Source organism: Lytechinus pictus, chromosome 2 (genome assembly GCF_037042905.1).
Source record: "Lytechinus pictus isolate F3 Inbred chromosome 2, Lp3.0, whole genome shotgun sequence".
NCBI lineage: Eukaryota > Metazoa > Echinodermata > Echinoidea > Temnopleuroida > Toxopneustidae > Lytechinus > Lytechinus pictus.
This window is the reverse complement of record NC_087246.1, coordinates 67697462-67721672: the sequence shown is the minus strand read 5'-3', so window position 1 is coordinate 67721672 and position 24211 is coordinate 67697462. Positions and strand designations below refer to the sequence as shown.

Below are 24211 nucleotides of genomic sequence, written 5' to 3'. Positions count from 1 at the left end.
TAGAGTGAATATTAGCACTCCAGGGTACAGGAAAATCCAAGATGGCGCCCAAAATGGCTGCCGTAGTCTAAAAAATCCACAATTCATCTATTACTCACTTAGGTGGCTTTAATTTGGTTTCCATCCGATTGTTTTAATGATGAAGTAGTACGTCGGGACAAGTTACAAGAAACAGCCAGTGTTCTGGTGTGTCCAAAAATTCAAGATGGCTTCCAAAAATTGAGTTTAAAATGGCTGTTAATCCTTAAAATGGACATAGCTCATATCACATCCACCTGAGAGATATGATTTTGGTGTCTAGACCATGGTTTCAATGGTCATATAATACATTGGGACAACTTTCAAGGACAGTCAGTCGTCCAGTATGTTCAAAAATCCAAGATGGCTTCAAAAAATGGAGTAAAAAATGCTGTTGTTACTTTTAAAAAACCCATCATAGTTTGTTCAATATTCGGGAATATGATTTTTTGTGCCTATACCATGGTTAAATGGGTCAAATAATAAATTGGGATAAGTTACAAGGACGATTGGTGGTCAAGTATGTCCAAAAGTCCACGGTGGCTTAAAAAATAGTATCAATTAGCCGCGATGGTATTTAAAAATGGACATAGTTCATGTTTTATTCGTCAAGGGCATATGATTTTGTTGCCTATATCATGGTTTCAAAAGGCAGAAAATTAGTTACAAGGACAGTCAGTGTTCCAGTATGTCGAAAATCCAAGACGGCTTCCAAAAATCGGAGTCTAAAATGACTGCTGTTACTTTTAAAATGGACATAGTTCATTTAAATCCACCTAGGAGATATGATTTCGGTGTCCACACTATGGTTTCATGGTTAAAAGAATACGTTTGGACTGGTTACATTGATATGCAGTTGTCCAGTTCGCCTAAAACACAAGAGGTTTTTTTTTTAAAGGAATCTAAAACGACTCATATCATTCAATAGTGGTCAGAGTTCTACAATATTCATCTGCAAGAAATAATGTTGGTGTCCAAATTGTGGTATGAAGGGTCAAATGATACATGTACATTCGGACAAGTAAATAGGATGGTTAGTACTCCATTTTGTCAAATAATCCATGATGGATTCTAAAATTTCATCAAAATGAGTGCTGTTACCAACTCATTAAACAATATAATAACTTGTCCCCATGCATTAAAGTGTAGGCACCAAGATTATTTCTAACAGGTAGATATTTTATGTAACAGTAGTCACTTTAGAACCCATTTTTTAAGCCAACTTGGATTTTAAGGCAAAATGGATAGCTGCATATCATGGTAACTAGTCCCAAAGTATTGTTTGGCCCTTGAAACCCTAGTGTAGACACCAAAATAATATCCCATGGTGTATCGTGTATTTATAATGTTCTACATCCACTTTTAAGTAACAGCAGTCATTTAAGACCCCTATTTTTAAAGCCATCTTTGATTTTTGGACATACCAAACACCTGACTGTCCTTTCAACTTAACCCAAGGTATTGCTTGACCCTGTAAACTCTAGTATAGACAGCAAAATCATACCTCCAAGGTGTATTTATAATAAACTATGCATACTTTTAAGTAGCAACAGTCAATTTACACCCCATTTGTTGAAGTAATCTTGGATTTTTAACATACAGACAACTGACTGGTCTTGTAACTTACCCTAGTGTATTACTTGACCCTTCTAAACCATGCTTTTAACACCAAACTCATATTCCCCAGACAGATATTAAAAAACTATGTCCTTTTATAAGTAACATCAGACATATTTTTACTCCATTTTTGGAAGCCATCTTGTAATTTTTGACATACTAGACCACTGACTGCCATTGTCTTGTCCTATTATATAATTTGACCCTTGAAACCATAGTTTAGACACCGAAATCATATCTCACAGCGGATTGAAAATGAGCTATGCCACTTTTAAGTATCAACAGCCATTTAAGAATCAAGTGTTGGAAGCCATATTGGATTTTTGGTCATACCAGACCACTGACTGGCCTTAAAACTTGTCCTAATGTATTATTTTGGCCATTAAACCAGTGGTTTAGACACCAAAATTGCATCTCCCATGCCGATATGAAATAAGCTATGTCCGCTTTAAGTAGCAGCAGTAAATTTAGAATCAATTTTTGGAAGCCAACTTAGAGATTTTGACCGACCAGGCCACTGACTTTCCTTGTAACTTGCCCTAATGTATTAATTGATCCTTGAAACTAGTGGTTTAGACACCAAAATCACATTTCCAGGCCAATATGAAAGGAGCTTGATCCGCTTTAAGTATCAGCAGCATATTTTTAATACCAATTTTTGGACGCCATCTTCGATTTTTGGACATACCATACCATTGACTGTCCTTGTAACTTATCCTAAGATATTATTTGACCCTTGAAACCAGTGGTTTAGACATCAAAATCACATATCCCAGGCCAAAATGAAATGAGCTTTGTCCGCTTTAAGTATTAGCAGCCGTTTCAGAATCAATTTTTAGAATCCATAGAGGATTTTTGCACATACCAGACCACTGACTTTCCTTGTAACTTGCCCCAATGTATTATTTGACCCATTTAACCATGGTATAGACACAAAAATCATATTTCTGGACATTGAGCAAACTATGTCGGTTTTTTTTAAGTAGCAACAGCAATTTTTGGAAGCCATCTTGGATTTTTGAACATACTGGACCACTGACTGTCCTTGTGACTTTTCCCAATGTCTTATTTGACCATTGAAATCATGGTCTAAACCCCGAAATCATTATGTCCCAGGCGGATATAAAATGAACTATGTCCATTTTAATTATCAACAGCCATTTTAAACTCTATTTTTGGAAGCCTTCTTGGATTTTTGGACACACCAGACCACTGGTTGTCCTTGTAACTTGTTTCAATGTACTATTTCACCCTTAAAACCATTGAATAAAAAACAAATTTAGATTAATTGTGGATTTCAGCCTACGGCAGCCATTTTGGGCGCCATCTTGGATTTGCCTAGTACACTGGAGGGCTTATAATGCATTCTAGCCTAAATCAATTTTTGTACCCCAGACCATGGAATATGAACCGAAATAGTATTCTAGGGTGGATAATGTGTCAGTTGTATCCATTTTCAGTGAATGGCGGCCATCTTGGACGCCATCTTGAAAATAACCACTTTCCCGGATGCGGATTTTGGTAGATTTTTAGTATGTTATTCCTGAGGTCAAATAGTACAAAATACCGTTGAAAAATCATTTGTTGCAATTTGTTCCGGGTAAGGCTATTTTTGGTCGTATATTGACCCGTCTAAAGATGTAAATACAAGTACTATACTTACATCATATGACCATTAAAAAAAAATGTTTTTTATAGGTATTTTATGTTTTGTCCATTAAAGGGGAAAGGTGTTTGTGAGTGACAACATAAATTTTGGTCGTATTGCCAATAGGATGATCTTTATTGCAATTAGCATTCTCAACATTCAAATGCTTAAAACTTTGTAATTGTCAAATTTTTCTCTAATTTCCATTGATCTGTTAGAATTTCATTTTCCGAGTTTACATACTAGTTTTAAGCCAACTTGTTCCAACATATTCATTCTCTATTAACAATAACCTCTCATCTGAACCAACTTTGTGTCAGGGTGAACTTCTAACTAAGCCTTATCTTACATGAACTAATAATATAAAGAAAATACACATTAAAAAAAAGTTCTCTACTGTTTTGCTGATTAAAAAATTGTTTAATCTTTAATTGCATTAATTAATAGCAGAAGCAAACTTATGGGTAAAAAAAAATCATCTTAATTTTCATTTTGATAGTTTTAGTACCTCAATGATAAACATGATTTTTCATGATTATCCCTTCAGAAAAATATAATAGAATATCCATATTTAATGACATAGTTAATTCATCACCTCAAATGAAGTTGAAAACTGTACAACACATGACCTTATAACAAATAGTAATACCTGGTCATGTTGGGTGTATATTTTCAGATGTTGATAAAGTTAGGCACAGCATTACATATTTATGCACCCCAAAAATATTGTGCTCAAAATTGACAATATTTGAACAAAAATAATATTATTTCTAATGACCATATTTAATGATTGGGAAAACAATGCCCCCACTGAAAATATTTGTTAATCTCCATCTGCACATTCCAAATTAATCTCAAGCTACATGCGCAATAAATATTTGAAATTTGGGAATGTAAGTTGGACCTCCATGTTCAAGTTGCTCTTAAAGTCATGCATGACTTTGCTGACAGCTTTTATGAAAGAGTAGCAAACTTTCTCAATGGTTTTGGAAAATTATATAACTTGCAGGGCTTGGATCAAGACTACATGTATATCCATAGGGAACCATATCAGATGTTCTTGTACAGAGCTTCTGCTGATCAACTTCCAATTTGAAATTTAAACAAAAAATGAATTGAAATGCCTGAACTTTAAATGATTAACCTCTTTATGAATGGAATCAGTTTCTTTTCACCATATCTTAAGCTTATACATGTAAATAAGAAAATAACTGTGATAATTCAAGTGTCAAATATATTACACCGAGATTATAAAGGCCTTAATAAAATGAAAAAATATGCAATAAATTCTATGAATACTTTTGAAATCTGACAAATGTTTTCCTGATAACATTTGATTTGATTCTGACAGAAGGTCTCTAAAGAAATAATAAAAGAAAACACTTTGTGTACAGAAGTTTCCACAGCTGTCAAATAAAATAAATTCATAATAGCTCATAAGTCCATTACTTGCTCAAAAATAAATACTTCAAGATGATTCCTCTATAATGGTGTTCCAAACACCACCACAATGACTTCCCTGGCCAAACAAAGGTTGATACCCAACTTCTTCTTCATCATCCCACCCTGGAAAGTTTGACATTCTCAAAGAACCTCTAGGATGCAGAGATCCTCCACCAAAATGACCTCCGAAGTCTGAACTATCCGAGGTGGATGAAGGATTGATCTTCCTCTTCTCCTCAGCACGGCGCTTTCTCCTGGATAGTTTCCGGGACTTCCTAGGCGTAAGACTGATAAAGTTGATGCCAGACTCCTGGCTTTCACTAGTCTCCTGCGATAGGCCATATTGGTGCACTCTACTGACATTTTGTATCACAGCAGCATCACTGAAACTGTCATTCCAGAAACTGTTGTTTTTGCTGGATGAACTGTCTCTTTCACCTCTTGCAATGTTGCTTTTCCTTGAAACTTTGTTCTTCTGCATTCTAACTTTCTCCCTGGAGTTGGAGGTATCTGTCTTAGACTCCTTGACCTTTGTACCCGTTTTCTGTGACTTGCTGGTTATCTTTCCTGTCCCCCTATTAGCACAACCACTAGTATCACTACTACATTGTTTCTTTGAGACAGCACCAATTGGTTTTGATCTCTGCTTCACATCTTGATCCGATGCTTCTGAAGTACTGAGTGGTGGATCTTCAAACCATCTTCCAGATTTCTTGGCTCTCTTTGATGTTTTCTTTCCACTTTTCATCAGCTCCTTCTTTCCTAAACTCTTACCAAAGGTCTGAGGAGCAATTGCAGGAGTTCCATTCATTGTTGATTTTGTTTCAAGTCTAGTGAGAGATGTCAAAGTTTCAAAGGACTGATCTCCACGAGATAAGCCTTTGAATGATTTCTTCTTTGAGTCTGACTTTCTTTGTTTACTGCTGTTCAGTGTCTTTTTGCCTTCCCTTGATTTCCTTACTGCACAGATGTAGTTCTGAAGGCTGATCTTTCCCCATCGCAGGTTCCTGTAAACAATTAAGAACATTGCATGTACATGTTATATGTAAGAGCATGTAATACCCTCGCACAGGTCAAGTCTACTTTCAACTAGAAGTTGATTTGAATAAAAAAAGAGAAGAATCAAACAAGCATAACGCTCAATTAATCAGATATTTTACACCTTAGACCTTGATAGCAGTGGCATAAAGAGCAAAGTAATTTGAGGGGGTTGAACATGGTGTACATGGCAAAATTTCTATTCAAAAGCAAGTTTAGACATTTTTAGTATGCAAAGCAAATTCTGAAGTAAAGTTTGACAATATACTCTAATGTACTTTTTTCTTTTCTTTTTTCCCCCTCCTTTCTTTCTTGGTCCCCCTCATCTATATGCCAGTACACACACTTGTACTAAGTTTGAATTTGATTTATCAAACTACTTATTTTTTTGTGAGGATGGAAAACCCCAAAACCTAATGCCTCATGCAACCAGCTTTGGTGGGGAAGCTACATGTATAAAAAGGGAAGGCATAAAAATATGTGGTAATAAATTATGCAAAACAAACTATTATCTTATTTGAACCAGTACCAAATTTTAAGCAGAATTTTCTGATTTCCTACATAAACACATTGCATTGATGAAAATTCAATCTTTTGAACTTTATGCTATATATGAAATCAGATTATTATTATTATGCTATTTTACAAAATGGGATCTCAGAGCAAGGTTAATGCAAGATTTGTCAAACAACACAAGACTTCAATTTCCAAATTTGGGGGGCCAATTCCATGGCATCTAATGATAGCTTTCCTGTTGAGAGTCTCCAACATCAGCTCTTTGATGATTTCAAAGATTGGTGCTCAATAAACATTCCAAATGTTTAACTATACAATCATGTGGATGTTTCATATTTAGTAGCTGTTAACTTTACAAATGACTGGTGAATGTTTCTTTGGAGCTAAATCAACACCAATGAAAATTTGGGGTATACCATTTCCCAAAAGGGTGACACATTTGTTCCTACGACATTTGCTCCGGGCTTAATTTTGTCTAAGATGTAGGGTTAGGTTTGCAATAGGGTTTTATATGGGGTTTAGGGTAGGGTATAGTGTTAAACTCAGGGTTGAAGTTGTTCGTTCAAATAGTGTGTGGAATTTAAAGCAGAGCAGTTGTTGGCGGAGCAAACGTCATGGAACCCGCAAAAGAAAAGGTCACCAGTTGTTTGTAAAGTAGTGGATAATTTGCGAATAGCTTCTGAAACTGACAAATGGTAAGGCCAGGTTGTAAATGACAAAGAGACTTAGACCCTGTTCTCATCTACCTTCTTGGTCTAGTTCCCTAAACCAGTTTAGGAAACTAAGTAAGAAGATGCCTCCACTAGTGTCTCATCACTATCTCCTGACCTGGTTTCCAGATCACTTCGCCTATGTATTGTAACTTGTTTCATGTATTATTTCAATTGTTATTTCCTATGTTTTTTATTCTTACTGTAATTTATTTGCTGTATTTGTATCACTGTAATTTATCTGTCATGGATCCCCCTGCTTTTCAAGCCTCTGGCTTTCCTAGGGTGTTTGATCCACACATTTTACGATGTATATATATCTACTCATGTGATTTTTTACCTAATGAATAAATTGAATTGAATTGAAAGTGGTCTTGTTGTTATGGAAACACTCTCAGTGGGGTCACATGAGAACTTTGAAACCACCACTTATGCATCCTACACATAGTGTGTACTGAGTAGAGTACCACCCAGAATGCACACACTCTCAGAGAACTGCTGTGTCCTCAACTATGCTTAAACCAGTTTAACATGGCAAAGCAGTATTGACAATTGCAAGGTGGTTTTCAAACCTCGTTTTGAAGACCACTTATTAAAGATCACTTCCAAGACCATTCTGAGCATTTCACTAAACTAGTGTAAGAAAGTAGATAAAAATGTAGTCATACTAATTACCGTTCTAAACAAAGTTTAGGTGTGACCTCCTCTGCCTCACTACTGTCATGGTGACACTGGAGATGTTGACCCTTGACCCACAGGTCATCTATGTCAAGTTTGCGTTTTTGCCACGGTGGTTTTTTCCTTCTCCTGCAAAGAAAGAAAAGTGAAATATACCTTGTCACAAGACCTTTTTTTCTAGTAAGGTGATTTAATCCTGTTCAATGATTGGTCAAAATACAAACATATATAACATTGGTATCATGTTACTGAAAAAAGATGCCATTCTGAGATAAAAAGTTGTTACCCAAGGTAGACTAATATTTAAGTATACCTAGTATGTGCATCCTCTTAAGAAGCATGATCATGCATACACAAAGTGCAGCAAATTTCAGTTGTTCATATCAAACTATTCACAAAAGATGTAATATACTCCATTTAATTTTACTGATGGCTTTTTTTTCCAAGTGGAACTTTTACAAGCTTGCTTTGATAAATATAACAAACATATCATGCATAATTGTTGTGATCCAATAGTAGAATTATTGGTTCCTTGGTATGGCAGATCACAGTTTTATTTAATAGGGGGTATGCCCCTTACAAAACTTTGCTATACATATATGAATGAAATTTCAATATCCATAGCAAAAATAGCATCTGTCAGATCATTATATATTCATAATCAATAGAACTACCAAAGACTTTGAAAAACATATCCTCAAACATCAATTAACAGATAACTGACTGACCAATTAATGCAAAATGAAATGTTTGATCAATGTACTTCTGAAATTAGCGAACAATTTGAGGTCATCATATAGGTGTGTTTTATTTTTTATCCTATTTAAAATAATTGAGTAACTTTGGGTAGGTTTGCAAAAATCTGAACTGTGGGGCCCTACATGCTATCAGTGAATTCATGCAACGACAAAAAAAGCGGAAATCCTGAAAATTGTATTTCATTATACGTGATTTGTAGTAAGTAGAAAAGTGATCAGTTTTTTTTTTCTCCGTAGTGTCAACTTAAACGTCCACATAGACGCTTATGACTAAAGTAATCAGTTTCAAAGCAATAAAGCGACCATTTACATGTAGCTAAAAAATATCACGATTCCTGCCTCACCTAAACAATTGCAATTTTGATTACGGCATTAGCTGCAAGAGGTAAAATCTTAGAAGATCCTGATTCCTGATTGAAGTTTAACCATCCTCTTTAAAGTTTTTAGGCAATTCTACTCACTTCTTTAATCTTGGTTTATGCATCATAAAGAGGACGTCCTCATCTGTAAGTATACCAGTGCCTCCTTGAACAATGCCTTGATTCAAGCTCTTACTATCCTGTTCAGTTTCCACCCACAGAGGGCGTTCTACAACACCAGATCCAGCTTCTGACGGTGTCTCTGTGAGTTGGTAAAGATTGAGATAAAGGATTAAATGTTACACTGAACAAAGAAGTCAGTCAACCAAGGAAAAAATATTCAGAACATTTTGCTTCAAAATGGAGTGGAGAGGGAGATTTAGTAACCCACTTTTCAACAATATTTTATGTAAGTGACTAAAACTCACAAATATTAAACACCTTTCAAATTCCACTCATGAAATGACCTCTAACATCAGTTGCATGATATTAAAATAAAGAGAATATAGGTAACTCTGCCTAATTCGAACTTCCATAAGTCGAATATTTGCCTAGGTCAAATATTTTTTTTAGACCAGATTAATAGAAACTTGTTATATACCTATTCTACGTCCTAAGAGATTCTACTTAGGCAGAGTCACCTGTAGCTCATATTTTCTAACAGCAAATACATACATCTTTTAAAAATACATTTTGAATGCAAAACACTTCCGAAAAAGAAATATATTTGCACAGGAATTATTTAGTATAAGTGTATTTGTCTATATTTAGGCCTTCTTGCCACATTTCGCGGCCAATGACTATAAGTCCTCACAATACCATACAAATTATGATAATTATAATCCTTAAAAAATAATTGTTACCAGATAATGACAGGGCATTCTGTTCATGACCTTCATGAAGTATTCTGCTCTCCACTGGACATCTGTCATCATCCTCCCCATCAGCAACCTCATCATTATCATCAACCAGGTTATCAATGTCTGAATCAATGCTGAAAACACCACTTGAGAAACTCCCCTGATCTTTGGCATGGGGGTGCAATGATAAACTATCAGCTGGTTCGTCATGATCCTCTCTTAATGTGAACGGCACCTTCCTGCTCTGATGTGTAGCAGTAGATAATGATGAACTTGACAAGTCTGAACTGTTCTTTGAGTTTCCCTCTTGTTGCTGGACCTTCCTCTTTTTTAACTTTGGCAAGTCTGTCAAATTGCTGTACCGGTCAAACCTATTTTTACAGAAGAAAAATAAAAACTAATTATTATATTTTCAAGAGCTAGATCAAATTACTGATTGTGCCTGTCTAAAAGAGAAAAGGTGAGGAAACTAAAAAAAAAATGATTGACTACTGATTAAGTGCATTAGTTATTTATTGCCGCAACTTATTTCATCATAATGGAGACACATCATTTACACATGTATGAAAAAAAATGAAACAATTATGATTTCATGTGATAACATAAGAAAATGAAAGTGGGGATATGACATCATCGGCCCACCTAATGAATATTCATGACGATGTGCATATAACTGTTTTCACAAAATATTGATAAACTTTAAAATTATATAACTGTGTTATTTGTTATCCAATTTTGATGAAATTTTCAGCATTTTGCTTTGTGAATTGTACTTTATTTATTGAGATATAAATATTTTCAGCCCGGACCATCCCTTTAATTTGCGCTTTACCTAATTTTGCGCACGGTCGAATATCTCTTTATCTAATTAATATCTTGAAAAACTGATATCACCAACAGAAAAAGCGACCCAAAATTACTCAGTAATGTAGTTTTCTTGAAGGTAAGGTCTCAAATTGTGAAAATATTGGCAAAACATCGGCGAATTTTGTTACCCTTTGCGTCCGCTCCGAGAAAATCTGATCTTCTCGACAAGCATCAAGAAATCGCCTTTTTGCAAGCAGTGGTCTCCAAATAAGCAAAAATGTGATACCAACCAAAATTATGGCATTTTAACCTCCATCTGATATAATCATCTTACGTTTGTCTGCTTGATTTATTTTCTAAAACTTTGCAAAACGATCGTGCGCAAATTAAAGGGGAATCCAACCCATATGAAAACTTGTTTTATTAGGAAAAGAAAAATCAGACAAGTTGATAGGTGAAAGTTTGAACAATATTGGACAAACAACAAGAAAGTTATGAATTTTTAAAAGTTACAAATATTGGTAATCACTATACCCATGGAGACTTCAAATTGGCCGCATATGGGATGTCATAGTGATGTAAGGCAAGGACTACTCTTCCATGTACTCCAATACATATTATGGCTAAAATGTCATTTTTCCCAAAAAGTTTTATTTCAAATTATATTTTTCTTTCATGACGACATAAAACAATATACTCCCAGGGTTATATTTAGATTACTGTCCCAGGGGAATGGGTACTTAGGAGAAAACCACAAATCCCTGATAATAAAGTACATGGCCTATGAGAAAGTTGTCCTTGCCCCTTGTCATAATTTACTTACCCAGTTGCCAATTTGAAATCTACATAGTATTAGTGATCTCAATTTCAAAGCAGCTATAACTTTCTTATTGCTTGTCCGATTTCTTTCAAACTTTCACCATTCTGTTTAATTTATTTTTCTCCTTCCCAACACAACATTTAATGGCCAAGGCTGGATTCCCCTTTAAGGTCACACTTTTTTATGACTCTTTTTCAGCCGAGCGCGCATTAGTCGATCACCATGGAATTTTGAGATTGCGAAACTAGCAAAACCCTTGACCTACTTTATAATTCCCTAGAGCGAATTTGACTTTGGGATCTCAACTTCCGTCTGGTATTCATGATTTTGATTAATTTTGTGTGAACTGTGAGAAATATTTGATTGAAAATCAACTTCATGATAATTTTTTAAATGTGCGCAAATTATGGTTACCCCATCATAAATGACGTAAGGGTCAAGGGGTGGAGTCTGTCATAACTTTCAGAACCAAGCTGGCAGCTTACATTTATATATCTAGTCCTACAAACGATTGGAATCTCATAAGTTGAAGATATTGATTATAACCAGTTTCAAGGCGGGAATTTAGGGTAAGATAGAAATTAGGCCTTGAAAATCCTGTCCAAATATCATTTACGGCGCTCAGAGTCATACTCATAGACTCTAGGCCTGCCGCCTAGTCATAATCATGATTTACGTTGGTAAATGTAGTAATTAATTAGAAAATGGTTTTATCAGGTCTTTTAAAACTTGTCTATATTTGCCATTGAGTCCCTGTACTAGTAGTAAAGATCGAGTTAGAACTTCGGTCTCTGTAATAAATTGGTGAGTGGAACCAACGGAGTTCAGCGGAACAACCAATAAATATAACGGCCTTATCGTCATCCAAGTCACTGGGGACAAACTTGAAGTTGAGACAAACCTCAAATATCAGCAAACTTTCAATGGAATCCACGATTTGAAGATTTTCAAAGAAATCTATTGTTCGCGATGCGAAACGGTGCGAAGCTTCTTCCTTCCGCCACACGTTTTCCTATTGGACATTTTTTCAAACGACAAAAATAGTCTTTTTCTTCTCTCTTGTGGCTGCATATTCTTCCAAGTTGATGAAACAATGATAAAAAACACTAAATAAAACAATATTAATCACACTAAAATCACTATTTAACTGTCTAATTACTCCTCGTGAATCGAGTCCCCTTCCCGTGTTGAGACTACAAATTTCCCGTAGGAGGGGACTCGGATAACGAGTAATAGCATATATTACTCGTCATCCGAGTTCCCTCCTATAGTAACTTGGCAGTCTAAACACAGGAAGGGGACTCGGATCACTGGGAGTAATTAGACAGTTAAAGTGTTTTAATGTGATTTTCATTGATTTTAATGAATCTTATTATCAAAAATATTAATTTATAATTTCTAGGAAACTGTCTAATAGTGGCAGAGTGGTTTTGAAAAGGAGGGAAATGAGGGGTAGATGAATATCAAAGGGTTAATTGCTGTTTTGTATTTTTAGGAGAGGGGACTTGGATCACGAGTAATAGTACTCCTCGTTATCCTAGTCCCCTCCTATGGGAAACTGGACAGTCTTAACACGGGAAGGGGACTTGGATCACGGGGAGTAATTAGACAGTTAAATAGTGTTTTTAATGTCATTTTCATTGTTTTTAATGATTCTTATTATCGAAAATATTCATTTATCACCTCTAGGAAACTGTCTAAAAGTGGCAGAGTGGTTTTGAAGAGGGAAATGAGGGGTAGATGATTATCAACGGGTTAATTGCCGTTTTATTTTTAAAGGGAGGACTTGGATCATGAGGAGTAATTATACAGAAATTAATGTTCTTTTTACCTGACGAAATAAAGCAATTTAGACTATTGAGAGAGATATGCAATTTGATTTATTTAGTAAAAACGTGATAGATGAAATAAAGCATATTGTGAGAAACATATGAAAAGAGAGAAGCATAAAAGTATAGTAGACAACAAAATAAAGCAATAAGGACTGAAAAGAAGTAGATGCAAATCTGATTTATATAGTAAATTAGGAATCGACGAAAATGGAGACTGAAGAAGGATAGGGCTTTATGCAATTTTTAAGTTTATTTAGTAAAAACGAAATAGACGAAATAAAGCAAAATTTTAATTGTCAGATAAACATGAAAGAGACAATCCTTATTTATTTACTATCAAAAGTAATAGTTGACAAAATAAAGCAATAGAGACTGAAAAAGAAGTAGATGCAATTCTGATTTATTTAGTAAATTAGGAATCGATGAAATAAAGCAATGGAGACTGAAGAGGGATAGGGCCTTTTGATTTATTTAGTAAAAACGTAATAGACGAGATTAAGCATAATTTTTATTGTGAGAAACATGAAAAGATAAATATAATCCTGATTTATTTATATAAAAAGTACTAGTGGACGAAATAACACAATAAAGATTGAAAAGAAGTAGGTAGATGCAATTCTGATTTATTTAGTAGACTCAACGCCAATAAAATGGAGACTGAAAAGAGACATGTGACATACATGTATTGCGACTGCGAGGTTGGTAGAGACAGGTAGAACATGTTTTACGTTGTGAAAAATTGGCCGTGGATCCGAGTCACCGGGGACTTGGATCACGATAATGCCAATATAACAGCCAGAGACCGAAGCTTTAAAGCTTTTGGTCAAACTACCACATCGCGCTGCCGGGCCGAGTCACTCATTCAATGAACAAGTTTACATGTATATAATCTTGTTCTCTGTTACAACTCCATGTGTGACAAAATAAGGTTGGCAATGTTTGGCTTATTTTCTCTTTTTCTTTGGGACAAATGCTTGATTTTTTTACACTGTCTGTCAGTTTCCATTACAGCTATTTATCATATAACTTGGCTCCTAAGTAAATTGATTCTTTTATTTATTATTTTTTAATCAAAAACAGAGAATGAAAAATGAAAATTTTCTTGCCACATTACTTTCCACTAATAGTTTTTGAGCACTCTGGTGAATAAAAAAATTATTCCCAAATTACTAATAAAAATTAAATTGCAACTGTATGAGTGTATGGAAATTAGTATTTTTGGCCAAAAAAGTGATATTTTAATGATTTTTCAAAGTGTGTGCTGTGTATAGTCACGTATTGTATTACCGGACACTATCATGATTCCGGACGCGCATATTACTGCGTACGAAAACAATTTCGTACCGTAAGACTTCCGCAATTCAATTTCACAGAGCAATAGTACATAGAACAAGATTGCAAAAACAATGTGAAAAATCAAACTTTTACCTTACTTATCTCTAAAATGACAGAAAATGCTCAAAATATCATATAACATTGTTCTGCAATAACAATTGATATATATTTTCTAACGGAAATATGGGCCTGATTTGCCAAATTTCAATCTCGTCCAGTCGTGTGGTGAATTGTGGGTGATCGTTGACGGCTAGGCTGTATGTTCTCAAGGTACCCGTGCGCTAGGTTTACCGTGATTAGAGCCGTCGACGATCGATCAACAGCGCATCGATAGAACTTGATGAGCGTCACTATACGAATGAGCATAATATTGGAAAGTGCCATGGAACATGTAGCTAACAAGAAAAAATAAAATTAGTTCTAAGCAAACACAAATTTATTACCAACATCTGCTCAGATTCGATATTAAAATGCAAACAAAAACTTCGAATTTATGCACGATACGATATATGAAGAAAAAATCACACACATCATTATGCACATCTTACATTATAATGAAGAATATCTTTACCCGTCCGGAATCATGATGTAATTTGTCTCGCACAAAAATAATTGTTTTTTGTGGAGGGGTAGACTTCTATGCGGCAAGTGTGATGCAAAGAAAACTGTCGTTAAGTATGAAATAATTTTGTCATATTCATAATTTTCATAATATTTGGTATAACAAGAGCAGATATTTCTTTATTTATTTATTTATTGATATATTCATATTCCACAATCATCAATCATCATATTTACAATGAAAAAATGCATAACACATGCAGGATTGAAACAAAGCAATGAAATGAAAAAAGTGGAGGGGCCTACTAAATAGCAAAGCTTGTAAAATGTAGACCCCATATCAAAATTATATACAAGGTTAATATGATAAAAGTAGAGTAAAATAATCAGCAAAATTCTATAAAATTATATAGATATAAACACTGTAACACAAATGTATATAAACTATACATACAAAATTGATACTACCGTGGATAAGTATGAAGTTCGCAAAATATTGATTGAATCAATAAGAATTCAGAAGAAATTTTTTGATGAGTAATTTAAATCGGTTCAGATTAGCTGCCTCTTTTATTACTCTGTCCAGAGAATTCCAGAGTTTTGGTCCTGTGAAAAATACAGTTTTGCTAGAAAATACTGTTCTACTTTTAGGTAAGTGATAGTCATTTGATTGTCTCGTATTATATGAATGTAAAGAATTGTTTCTCATAAATTTCTTTTGTAGGACATTAGATACACTATTTCTATCTAGCTGATACATGTACATGAATTGGAATAGTTGCAAGCGGTACAGGTCATTGACTTTAAGGATACGTTTCTGACGAAACAATTCATCCGTATGAGCTCTAAAGGACATATTGCATATTATTCTCAGTACTTTTTTAGAACTGAAGTAGCAAGACTTTATTGAGTCTCGTTTGAGAGGCATTACCCCATGCCAGAATTCCATAATTAAGATATGGTAGAATTAATGCACAATACAAAATGGATAGCGCCTGTGCTGGAAGAACATTTTTAAGCTTATTGATGACTCCAATATTTCTTGCCACAGTTTTGCAAATATTGTTGATATTCTTGAGCATTCCACGTTAGCTTGTTATCAATAGTAAGACCTAAGAATTTTGTTGTTTGCACTTCTTTGATTTCAGTATTATCTAAAAGTATTTGATGCGGTAGATGTTTCAATGAATGACTAAAAAGCATATAATTAGTTTTTTGCAGATTCAATGACAGTTTGTTGGCTTTAATCCAGTTTGTTACTTTTTTAAATTCTGCATTCATAGTGCTCACAAGTACATGTGGATCATGATGTGTATAGAAAATATTGGAATCATCAACAAAGAGAATAAATGAGAGAACATGAGATGAATTTTTCATATCATTAACATAAAGTACAAATAACAAAGGGCCAAGAATACTACCTTGTGGAATTTAGAGCCAACATGAACTTCCTCACACGTATAAATAATTCGCTGCCGATTTCAAAACATCGCATGCGCGCGAGAGAATCCGAGCTCGGACCAGACCCGGTACCTCGCGCATATCGCATGCGATACGGCAGCGAATTATATGTGTGAGGAACTTCATTGTTGGCTCTAAATCACCAATTTTGAGACTGATAGAAGCATGGAAAAGATGTGAAACTTTGTGTAAAGTAAGAATATTAGTTTTAATTGTTTTTAAAGATCGTGATGTTGCATGAATTTTATATTTTCCCCCCATAAAATCCCACCTTTGTCACTTGATCGGAATATCAGATATAGTTCACGGTCTCGAAGTCGAAGAAGTTCGGGTAGGTGTAGACCAAAAGCTTCGGTCTCTGTTATGTTGGTTGTTCAGCTGAACTCCGTTGGCTTCACTCACCAAATACAGAGACCGAAGTTCTAGCGCGATCTGTACAGGGGACTCAATGGACATATGTTTATGTACTTAAGATCGGATAAAACGGGGAAGTGAATTTGCGCGACAGCCGAGGTAAGTCACTGTTTTTGTTCCTTTTAACTTGATTTTTCTCCGTTTTGGGGCAATTAATGCCAAGAGGGAATATTAATTTGCATTTTGGTCGCGTTAATTTTCAAAATTTTTATTCATTAAAGACAAAAATTAAAGAGCCCCGACGGGGGGATTTCGCATTGCAAGTCCCCTAATGGTGGCTGCACGCTAGCTAGCCGTCTGTGTACGAGGAGAATAAAACAAAAAAAATGTTTAAAAACTCCTCGAAACAGACGGCTGCCAGCTGTCTAGGCCAGGGTAGGTGGAGCGTAGTGTAGCGGGGCTTATCATATTCACTCACGTTGGTAATCACTCGCGTCGCGTTGGTAATCACACGCGTTTTTGATTTATGGCGATTTTTTTTCATTTCGGTGCGATTTTTTTTCTAACAGTGTCTTCAATGGGACAAACACGCTGGGAAAATAAAATGAAATTGAAATTCGAGTTTCGTTTTAAGCCGGCAAGTGCCTTAAATAAGATGTACTCGACTACTGTTTTAACATAACAAACAAGCAAATCAGCCATGTGGCTCAACTAACTTTATTATAATAGATCCGGACTTCTACTGTGTCTTGTACGAGGACTCCGAGTCGGAACTTGCCATATCTGCCACATCGATATTACATCGTATCATTCCCATATGCGGACATGCCTGCATGCAATGGCCCCAAGGCGGCCGGACCCGGCCGCGGTCGGACACGACGTGCATCGGTAGCATGGAGCAAGCTAACGTGAGTCGAGCTGAGTTAGATCCCACGTTACATATGAGGCGCCAATTGTACCAATATTATATAGAACAACTATTTGTTACATAATCATTATTCATTAAATAATAACTATTATTTATATATACACAACAAAAAAAGTAAGTCCCCCCTTAAACAAACATCAATAATTTCCGAACCAATGCGAATTTTTAATATATTTTTACATGAGCGTGTAGGTAATTTTATAAGCTACCCTCTGAGTAAATGTTATGTCCGTATTTTACGTCATGCTTTAGTGAGCACCGTCAGAAGGCAAAAATGTCACTTTTCAAAAGTCACAAGCCAAATATGACGACTTTGATTTCATTTTATTGGAACGAATTCCACATTCACATCATGAAAAATAGTCACAAGGCCTGTAAAAGGTACTTTCTAAAAGACAATACAACTTTTTTGGCTAAATTTCACGGTTGAATAAATACAAGTCCAAATTTGCTATAATTGGATTTTTTTACACATTTCTATCAATAAAAATGATCGAATATGATGACAGTTATTTTTGGGAAGAGTATCTTCAACAATATTCATTGTTTCACGGTTCAATGAACATTTATTGAAAACAAAAAATATGATTTTCAAATATCTTAGGCAAGTATTGTTTCATTTTGGTAACTGAAAATGATCTTTTCTCAACTTTTTCATTATGTTCATGATCAATTAACATGCTTCGATGATTCACAGGCGTTTAATTAAACATTCACGCTTGAATGAACATGTGGAATGTGATTAGCTCTTTTTTACGTTATTGGAAAAAATGCAATTTGTAACTATGGATATCTGTCACAAACCTCCTTGCATAGTTCATTTGATTTGATTTTTATGAAAATCCCGATGTTTCATGCACCAATGAGCACACAATATTCGAAAATTATGCAAATGAGAAGGAAGTTCAAGGCCTTGGCCCCACTCTGTGGCGTATCGAATGGTTATTTTGGTGTGCGTGCCTTTTGGATAGTGTTACTCTGAAGCCATGTGCGAAGTTTCATGAAATAACTGTTGGCAGAAGTAACAAAAATCGTCCATGAAACAAACCCTCATTTCACATTTGTTAAGATTTTGACTTCCTCTCTCATAGACATTGTGTACATTATGGGTGCGTATGTTTAAGAATAAGTAACCCCTTATTCAATATGGTGGAACTTTTTTTCAAGGCTGTCTTTAGCAATGTCATTTGGCAGTAATGTTTATCAACCTATGGGCAGAATTCTGTGCAAAAATGAAATCGATTTGTTTATTTATGGATGAGTGAGCACGCATCAAAGTGGGAAAAGGGGTATTTTCAATGTCACAGACTCATTTTAAAGGGTAATAAAGTGAATTTTGGGGGCAAATTCGGTTTCAAATGTGACTTTAATTGCTGTTGTTTTTATCATCCACCATTTCTATCAACACACACTTTCCGAACTTTTAACATTTTCATGGTTGAGCGAGCACAATCGAAAACTTAGGAATGGATACTCTTTATATCGCATAAATGTATTTTTTTCCTAACAATTTCTCAGGATCAGTTTAATAATTTATGGACAAATCAGTGGTGGATCCAGAATTTTAAAATGGGGGGAGGGGCCTTTAATCGGGAGAGCCACCAACATTTTCAAATTTTAACATGATCTAACAAGTTGTAGAGGATACTACCATAAACCCCTATGATGATACCTCACAATACAGGGGCCGCGGAACGGTTTTCAAAGTGGGGGTGCTGAGCCAAAAGTAGGGGGGCTGACCATGCAAAAAAATCACAATCGTATGGTAATTTTTTCCTTTTTGTACATGCTTTTGGAAAAAAAAAGTGGAGGGGGGGTGAGAAGGCCCCCCCCCCCCGCTTCCGCGGCCCCTGCAATACATTGTGCTCACTCAACCATAAACATACGATATCAAAATTGTGTGTGGAGTGGCTAAATGATGGATAGTAAAACAGCATTAACACCATAAATTTCACCTAAAAACAATTTTTGCCCAACTTTGTAATTGCACAATCTGAAAAACGACTCTTGTGACTTTCACAAATGGTCATTTTGAATTCAATCTGTAATTACTCATGCATGACTAAACTGATCAATCTCATTTTTCACCAGGAGTTGCTTAATGAGTGTAGAAAACCACCTACGAAATATCATATCTCAAAATAATTCCGTTTAAAAGTTACAGCAATTTGATTTAGGGGGGACTTACTTTTGTTGTTGTGTATATAATTTACATTCAATTTGTAAATAATTACTATTATATAAAATAACATTTCTAATTATTTATATATAATTCCAAGTAATACTTCATTATTTGTAAATAATAATAGTTTGACATCCCATTATTTATAAATAATGATTATTTATAAATAATGGGATATTCAAACAAAAATGTTATTTATAAATAATGAAACACGATGAATTTTCATTATTTATAAATAATGGGAAACTCAACAAATTATTTATAAATAAAGAAATGTGCACTTGCATTGTTAATAGATAATTATCATTTACAAATAATAGAAAACTCGACAAACTTATTTATAAATAATAAAAAAACGAATTGCAATTATTCATAAATAATGAAGTATGCAGTGTCATTATTTATAAATAATGAAACACAAAAATTATTATTTATAGATAATGAAAAACAAATAATCATTATTTATAAATAATGGAATGTCGAACTATTACTTGGAATGATTACTTGGAATTATATATAAATAATTAGAAATGTTATTTTATATAATAGTAATTATTTACAAATAGAATGTAAATTATATATAAATAAGAGTTATTATTTAATGAATAATGATTATATAATAAATAATTGTTCTATATAATATTGGTACAATCGGCGTCTCATATATAACGTGGGATCTAACTCAGCTCGACTCACGTTAGCTTGCTCCATGCCATGCTACCGATGCACGTCGTGTCCGACCGCGCCCGGGTCCGGCCGCCTTGGGGCCATTGCATGCAGGCATGTCCGCATATGGGAATGATACGATGTAATATCGATGTGGCAGATATGGCAAGTTCCGACTCGGAGTCCTCGTATAAGACACAGTAGAAGTCCGGATCTATTCTAAGTTAGTTGAGCCACATGGCTGATTTGCTTGTTTGTTATGTTAAAACAGTAGTCGAGTACATTTTATTTTAAGGCACTTAATTGCCGGCTTAAAACGAAACTCGAATTTCAATTTCATTTTATTTTCCCTGCATGTCTGTCCCATTGAAGACACCGTTACAAAATATATCTGTTTGTGAAAGCCTTCCAAAAAATTGTGCGGTTCAACCAACACTGCAAAACTTTCAGTTAAACAACTATGTTATCTTGACAAACGTTGGAGAAGAAAGTGTGCGTGGAATTGTCACATATGTTCATGAAAGCTTTGCAGATCAGGTTAGCGAAGTCAGTTATGCTGCAAATTTCACTGAATGTGTTTGGGTTAAGGTGCGACTGAGAGGAAAAGACTCTTTGATACTGGGAAGTATATATCGCAGTCCAACTTCTAGTAGAGATGATGCCAGCTCAGAAAAATTGAACGAACTACTACGAGAAGTCACGAATGGAAATCCCTCTCATCTTCTAGTCATGGGTGACTTCAACTATCCCAATATTAATTGGGAAAATTGGACATCTCGTAGTTCCAATGAACAGTTGTTTATAGATTGTCTCAGTGACTGTTTCTTGTATCAACACGTCAACGAGCATACTCGTTATCGCACAGGACAGCAGCCGAGTATCCTAGACCTTCTAATTACCAATGATGAAGGAACTATAGATGAAATATCATACCTACCTGGCCTTGGACTTAGTGATCACATGTGCATCCTATTCAATATGAACCTTTACATTGAACCAACAGCTGGTAAAGGAGAACGGTATCGTTACCATAAAGGAGACTATCAGGCAATAAACAATGCAATGATGGTTGTGGATTGGGATGAAGAAATGAATGAAATGAACGTAGATGAAGCATGGAATTTCTTCTCATGTAGTCTTCAAACTGCCATTGACAAATGTATTCCAAAATCTAAGGGAATTCGATTGAAGAAAAAGAAATTATGGATGACGAGGAAAGCTCTGAAGCAACAGCGTAAGAAATACAAGTCCTGGAAAAGATTTAGAGATGGTGGACAAGCAAATATGATTGACTACAGAAAATCAAGATGTGAGGCTATCAAACTGCGTAAGATGACAAGAAATCTCAGAAGGAAGTTTGAAAAAGACATTGCCCTAAATGTCAAGGCAAACCCAAAGGCATTTTGGAAGTATGTGAACAGTTCCCTGAAGTATCGTTCAAAATGTGGAGTGATGCAGAACAATCAAGGAATTACTGCTGAGAGTGATGAAGAAAAGGTAGAATTGTTCAACGCCTTCTTCAGCAGTGTCTTTACAGAAGAAGATTTAGAGCAAGTCCCATTGCTAGATCACAGAAACAGAGGGAACATGTTGTCTGACGTAGAAGTAAGGCCAAGCATGGTAAAGAACAAACTCAAAATGCTGAAGACCTGTAAGGCAGCAGGACCTGATGGGTTTCACCCAAAAGTTCTGAGAGAAACAGCAGAAACGCTATGTGTACCCCTTACACTCATCTTCAGGAAGTCACTGAAAGAGGGTGTCCTCCCACAGGCATGGAAAGATGCCAACATAACACCCATTCACAAAAAAGGTAGCCGCAGTGCTGTAGAGAACTACAGACCAATCAGTCTAACTTCAGTCATTTGCAAGATTTTGGAATCAATCATACGAGATGCTGTTGTTAAGCACCTTGTTGAGAATGATGTCCTGCATGACTCCCAGCATGGATTTCTACCAAGTAGATCATGTGTCACACAGCTGTTAGAAGTCATGGAGCTCTGGACGTCAACTCTTGATGAAGGATACAAAGTGGATGCAATCTATCTTGACTTCAGTAAAGCTTTTCACTCCGTGCCTCACCAGCGGCTCATGAATAAACTTGAGTCATATGGTATTACAGGTTGTATCAAGAATTGGCTACATAGTTTCCTTTTAAGACGCAGACAAAGAGTTGCCCTTAATGGAAAAGTTTCTCGGTGGCTGCCTGTCCAAAGTGGAATTCCGCAGGGAAGTGTTCTCGGCCCCACCTTGTTTGTGATCTTTATCAATGACCTGCCTGAAGTTGTCGACAGCATTGTCAAGATTTATGCAGATGACACAAAACTATTTCGTGAAATCAAGCAAAGGAGTGACTGTGACCGACTTCAGGATGATCTAGATAAGCTGGTGGAGTGGTCAGAGAAATGGCAACTAAACTTCAATGCATCTAAGTGTAAGTCTCTACACATAGGAAAGCAGAGCGTACACTTTCAGTACCAGATTGATGACACTGTGCTTGAAAATGTCAGCGAAGAGAGAGACTTAGGAGTTATCATTGACTCTGACTTGAAGTTCCACTCCCATGTTGCAAGTGCCGTACTGAAAGCCAACCGTGTACTTGCTCTGATCAGGCGTACTTTCATTTATAGAGATAAAGATACCATTGTTAAATTGTACAAAGCATTGGTGAGACCTATTCTTGAGTATGGAAATGCTATTTGGCACCCAAGGTATGTCTGTGACCTTAAAGCCATTGAAAAAGTTCAGCGACGTGCGACCAAGTTGGTGCCATCATTGAAAGATCAAGACTACAGTAGAAGGCTTCGTTCCTTGAAGTTACCTTCCATTCAGTACAGAATGCGAAGAGGGGATATGATACAGACGTACAAGATCATCAATGGCATTGATGATTTGAACAAGGAGATGTTCTTTACATCTGCATCAACTCAGACAACACGTGGACATCTATGCAAATTGTATGTGAAGAGAAGCAGACTGGATGTTAGAAAAAATACTTTCAGTGCCAGAGTTGTAAATGACTGGAACTCCTTGCCGGCAGAGATAGTTACTGCATCAACCTTGAACAGATTCAAGTCACAGTTAGACAAGTTTTGGTCTGCAGTGCAATATACTCACCCTTGGGAATAGTAACTCTGGCACAGCACACAGGCACACGTTATTTTAATAGTTAGATGGAGATAGCAACAGTGATAGACCTGGAAACACGACTGCATAAGTAATTGCATTTTTCCAGTAGATCCGGTAATAAAGGTAATAAAGGTAATAAAAAAAATCGCACCGAAATAAAAAATCGCCAAAAATTCAAAACGCGAGTGATTACGAACTCGCACGCGACGCGAGTGATTATAAACTGCCTGTAGCGGCCGGTAGGTAGTGAAGTGGAGCCTGCACAAACTTCGCTCGATCTCAAGGTAGGTATTAATTATAACCTCGTTCGTACTCGTAGCCGTAGGATGAGTGGTAATACTAATACTTAATAGGATACACTGCATTGGCATACCATAGTCCTACCTGTAGATTCCCCACAGGCAGGATGGTTGCAGTGAGCAAGTGGGCCGAGTCGCCCCGAGGGCCAGGGCCGCAACCAACTTCATTCAAACTCCGCGGGCTTCACTCAACTT

General features: G+C 35.8%; 1 protein-coding gene across 1 annotated transcript; it reads right to left on the bottom strand.

Annotated features, from left to right (window-relative positions):
- Positions 1-3392: 3392 nt before the first annotated feature.
- On the bottom strand, positions 3393-15024 carry LOC129255118 (uncharacterized). Its single transcript, XM_064095727.1, has 5 exons — positions 15011-15024; positions 9649-10016; positions 8888-9047; positions 7666-7797; positions 3393-5733 (listed from the first exon to the last, which is right to left on the bottom strand). The coding sequence occupies exons 1-5, from the start codon at positions 15022-15024 to the stop codon at positions 4752-4754; spliced, it is 1656 nt and encodes a 551-aa protein (XP_063951797.1). The 3' UTR covers positions 3393-4751.
- Between the last annotated feature and the right edge of the window lie 9187 nt (positions 15025-24211).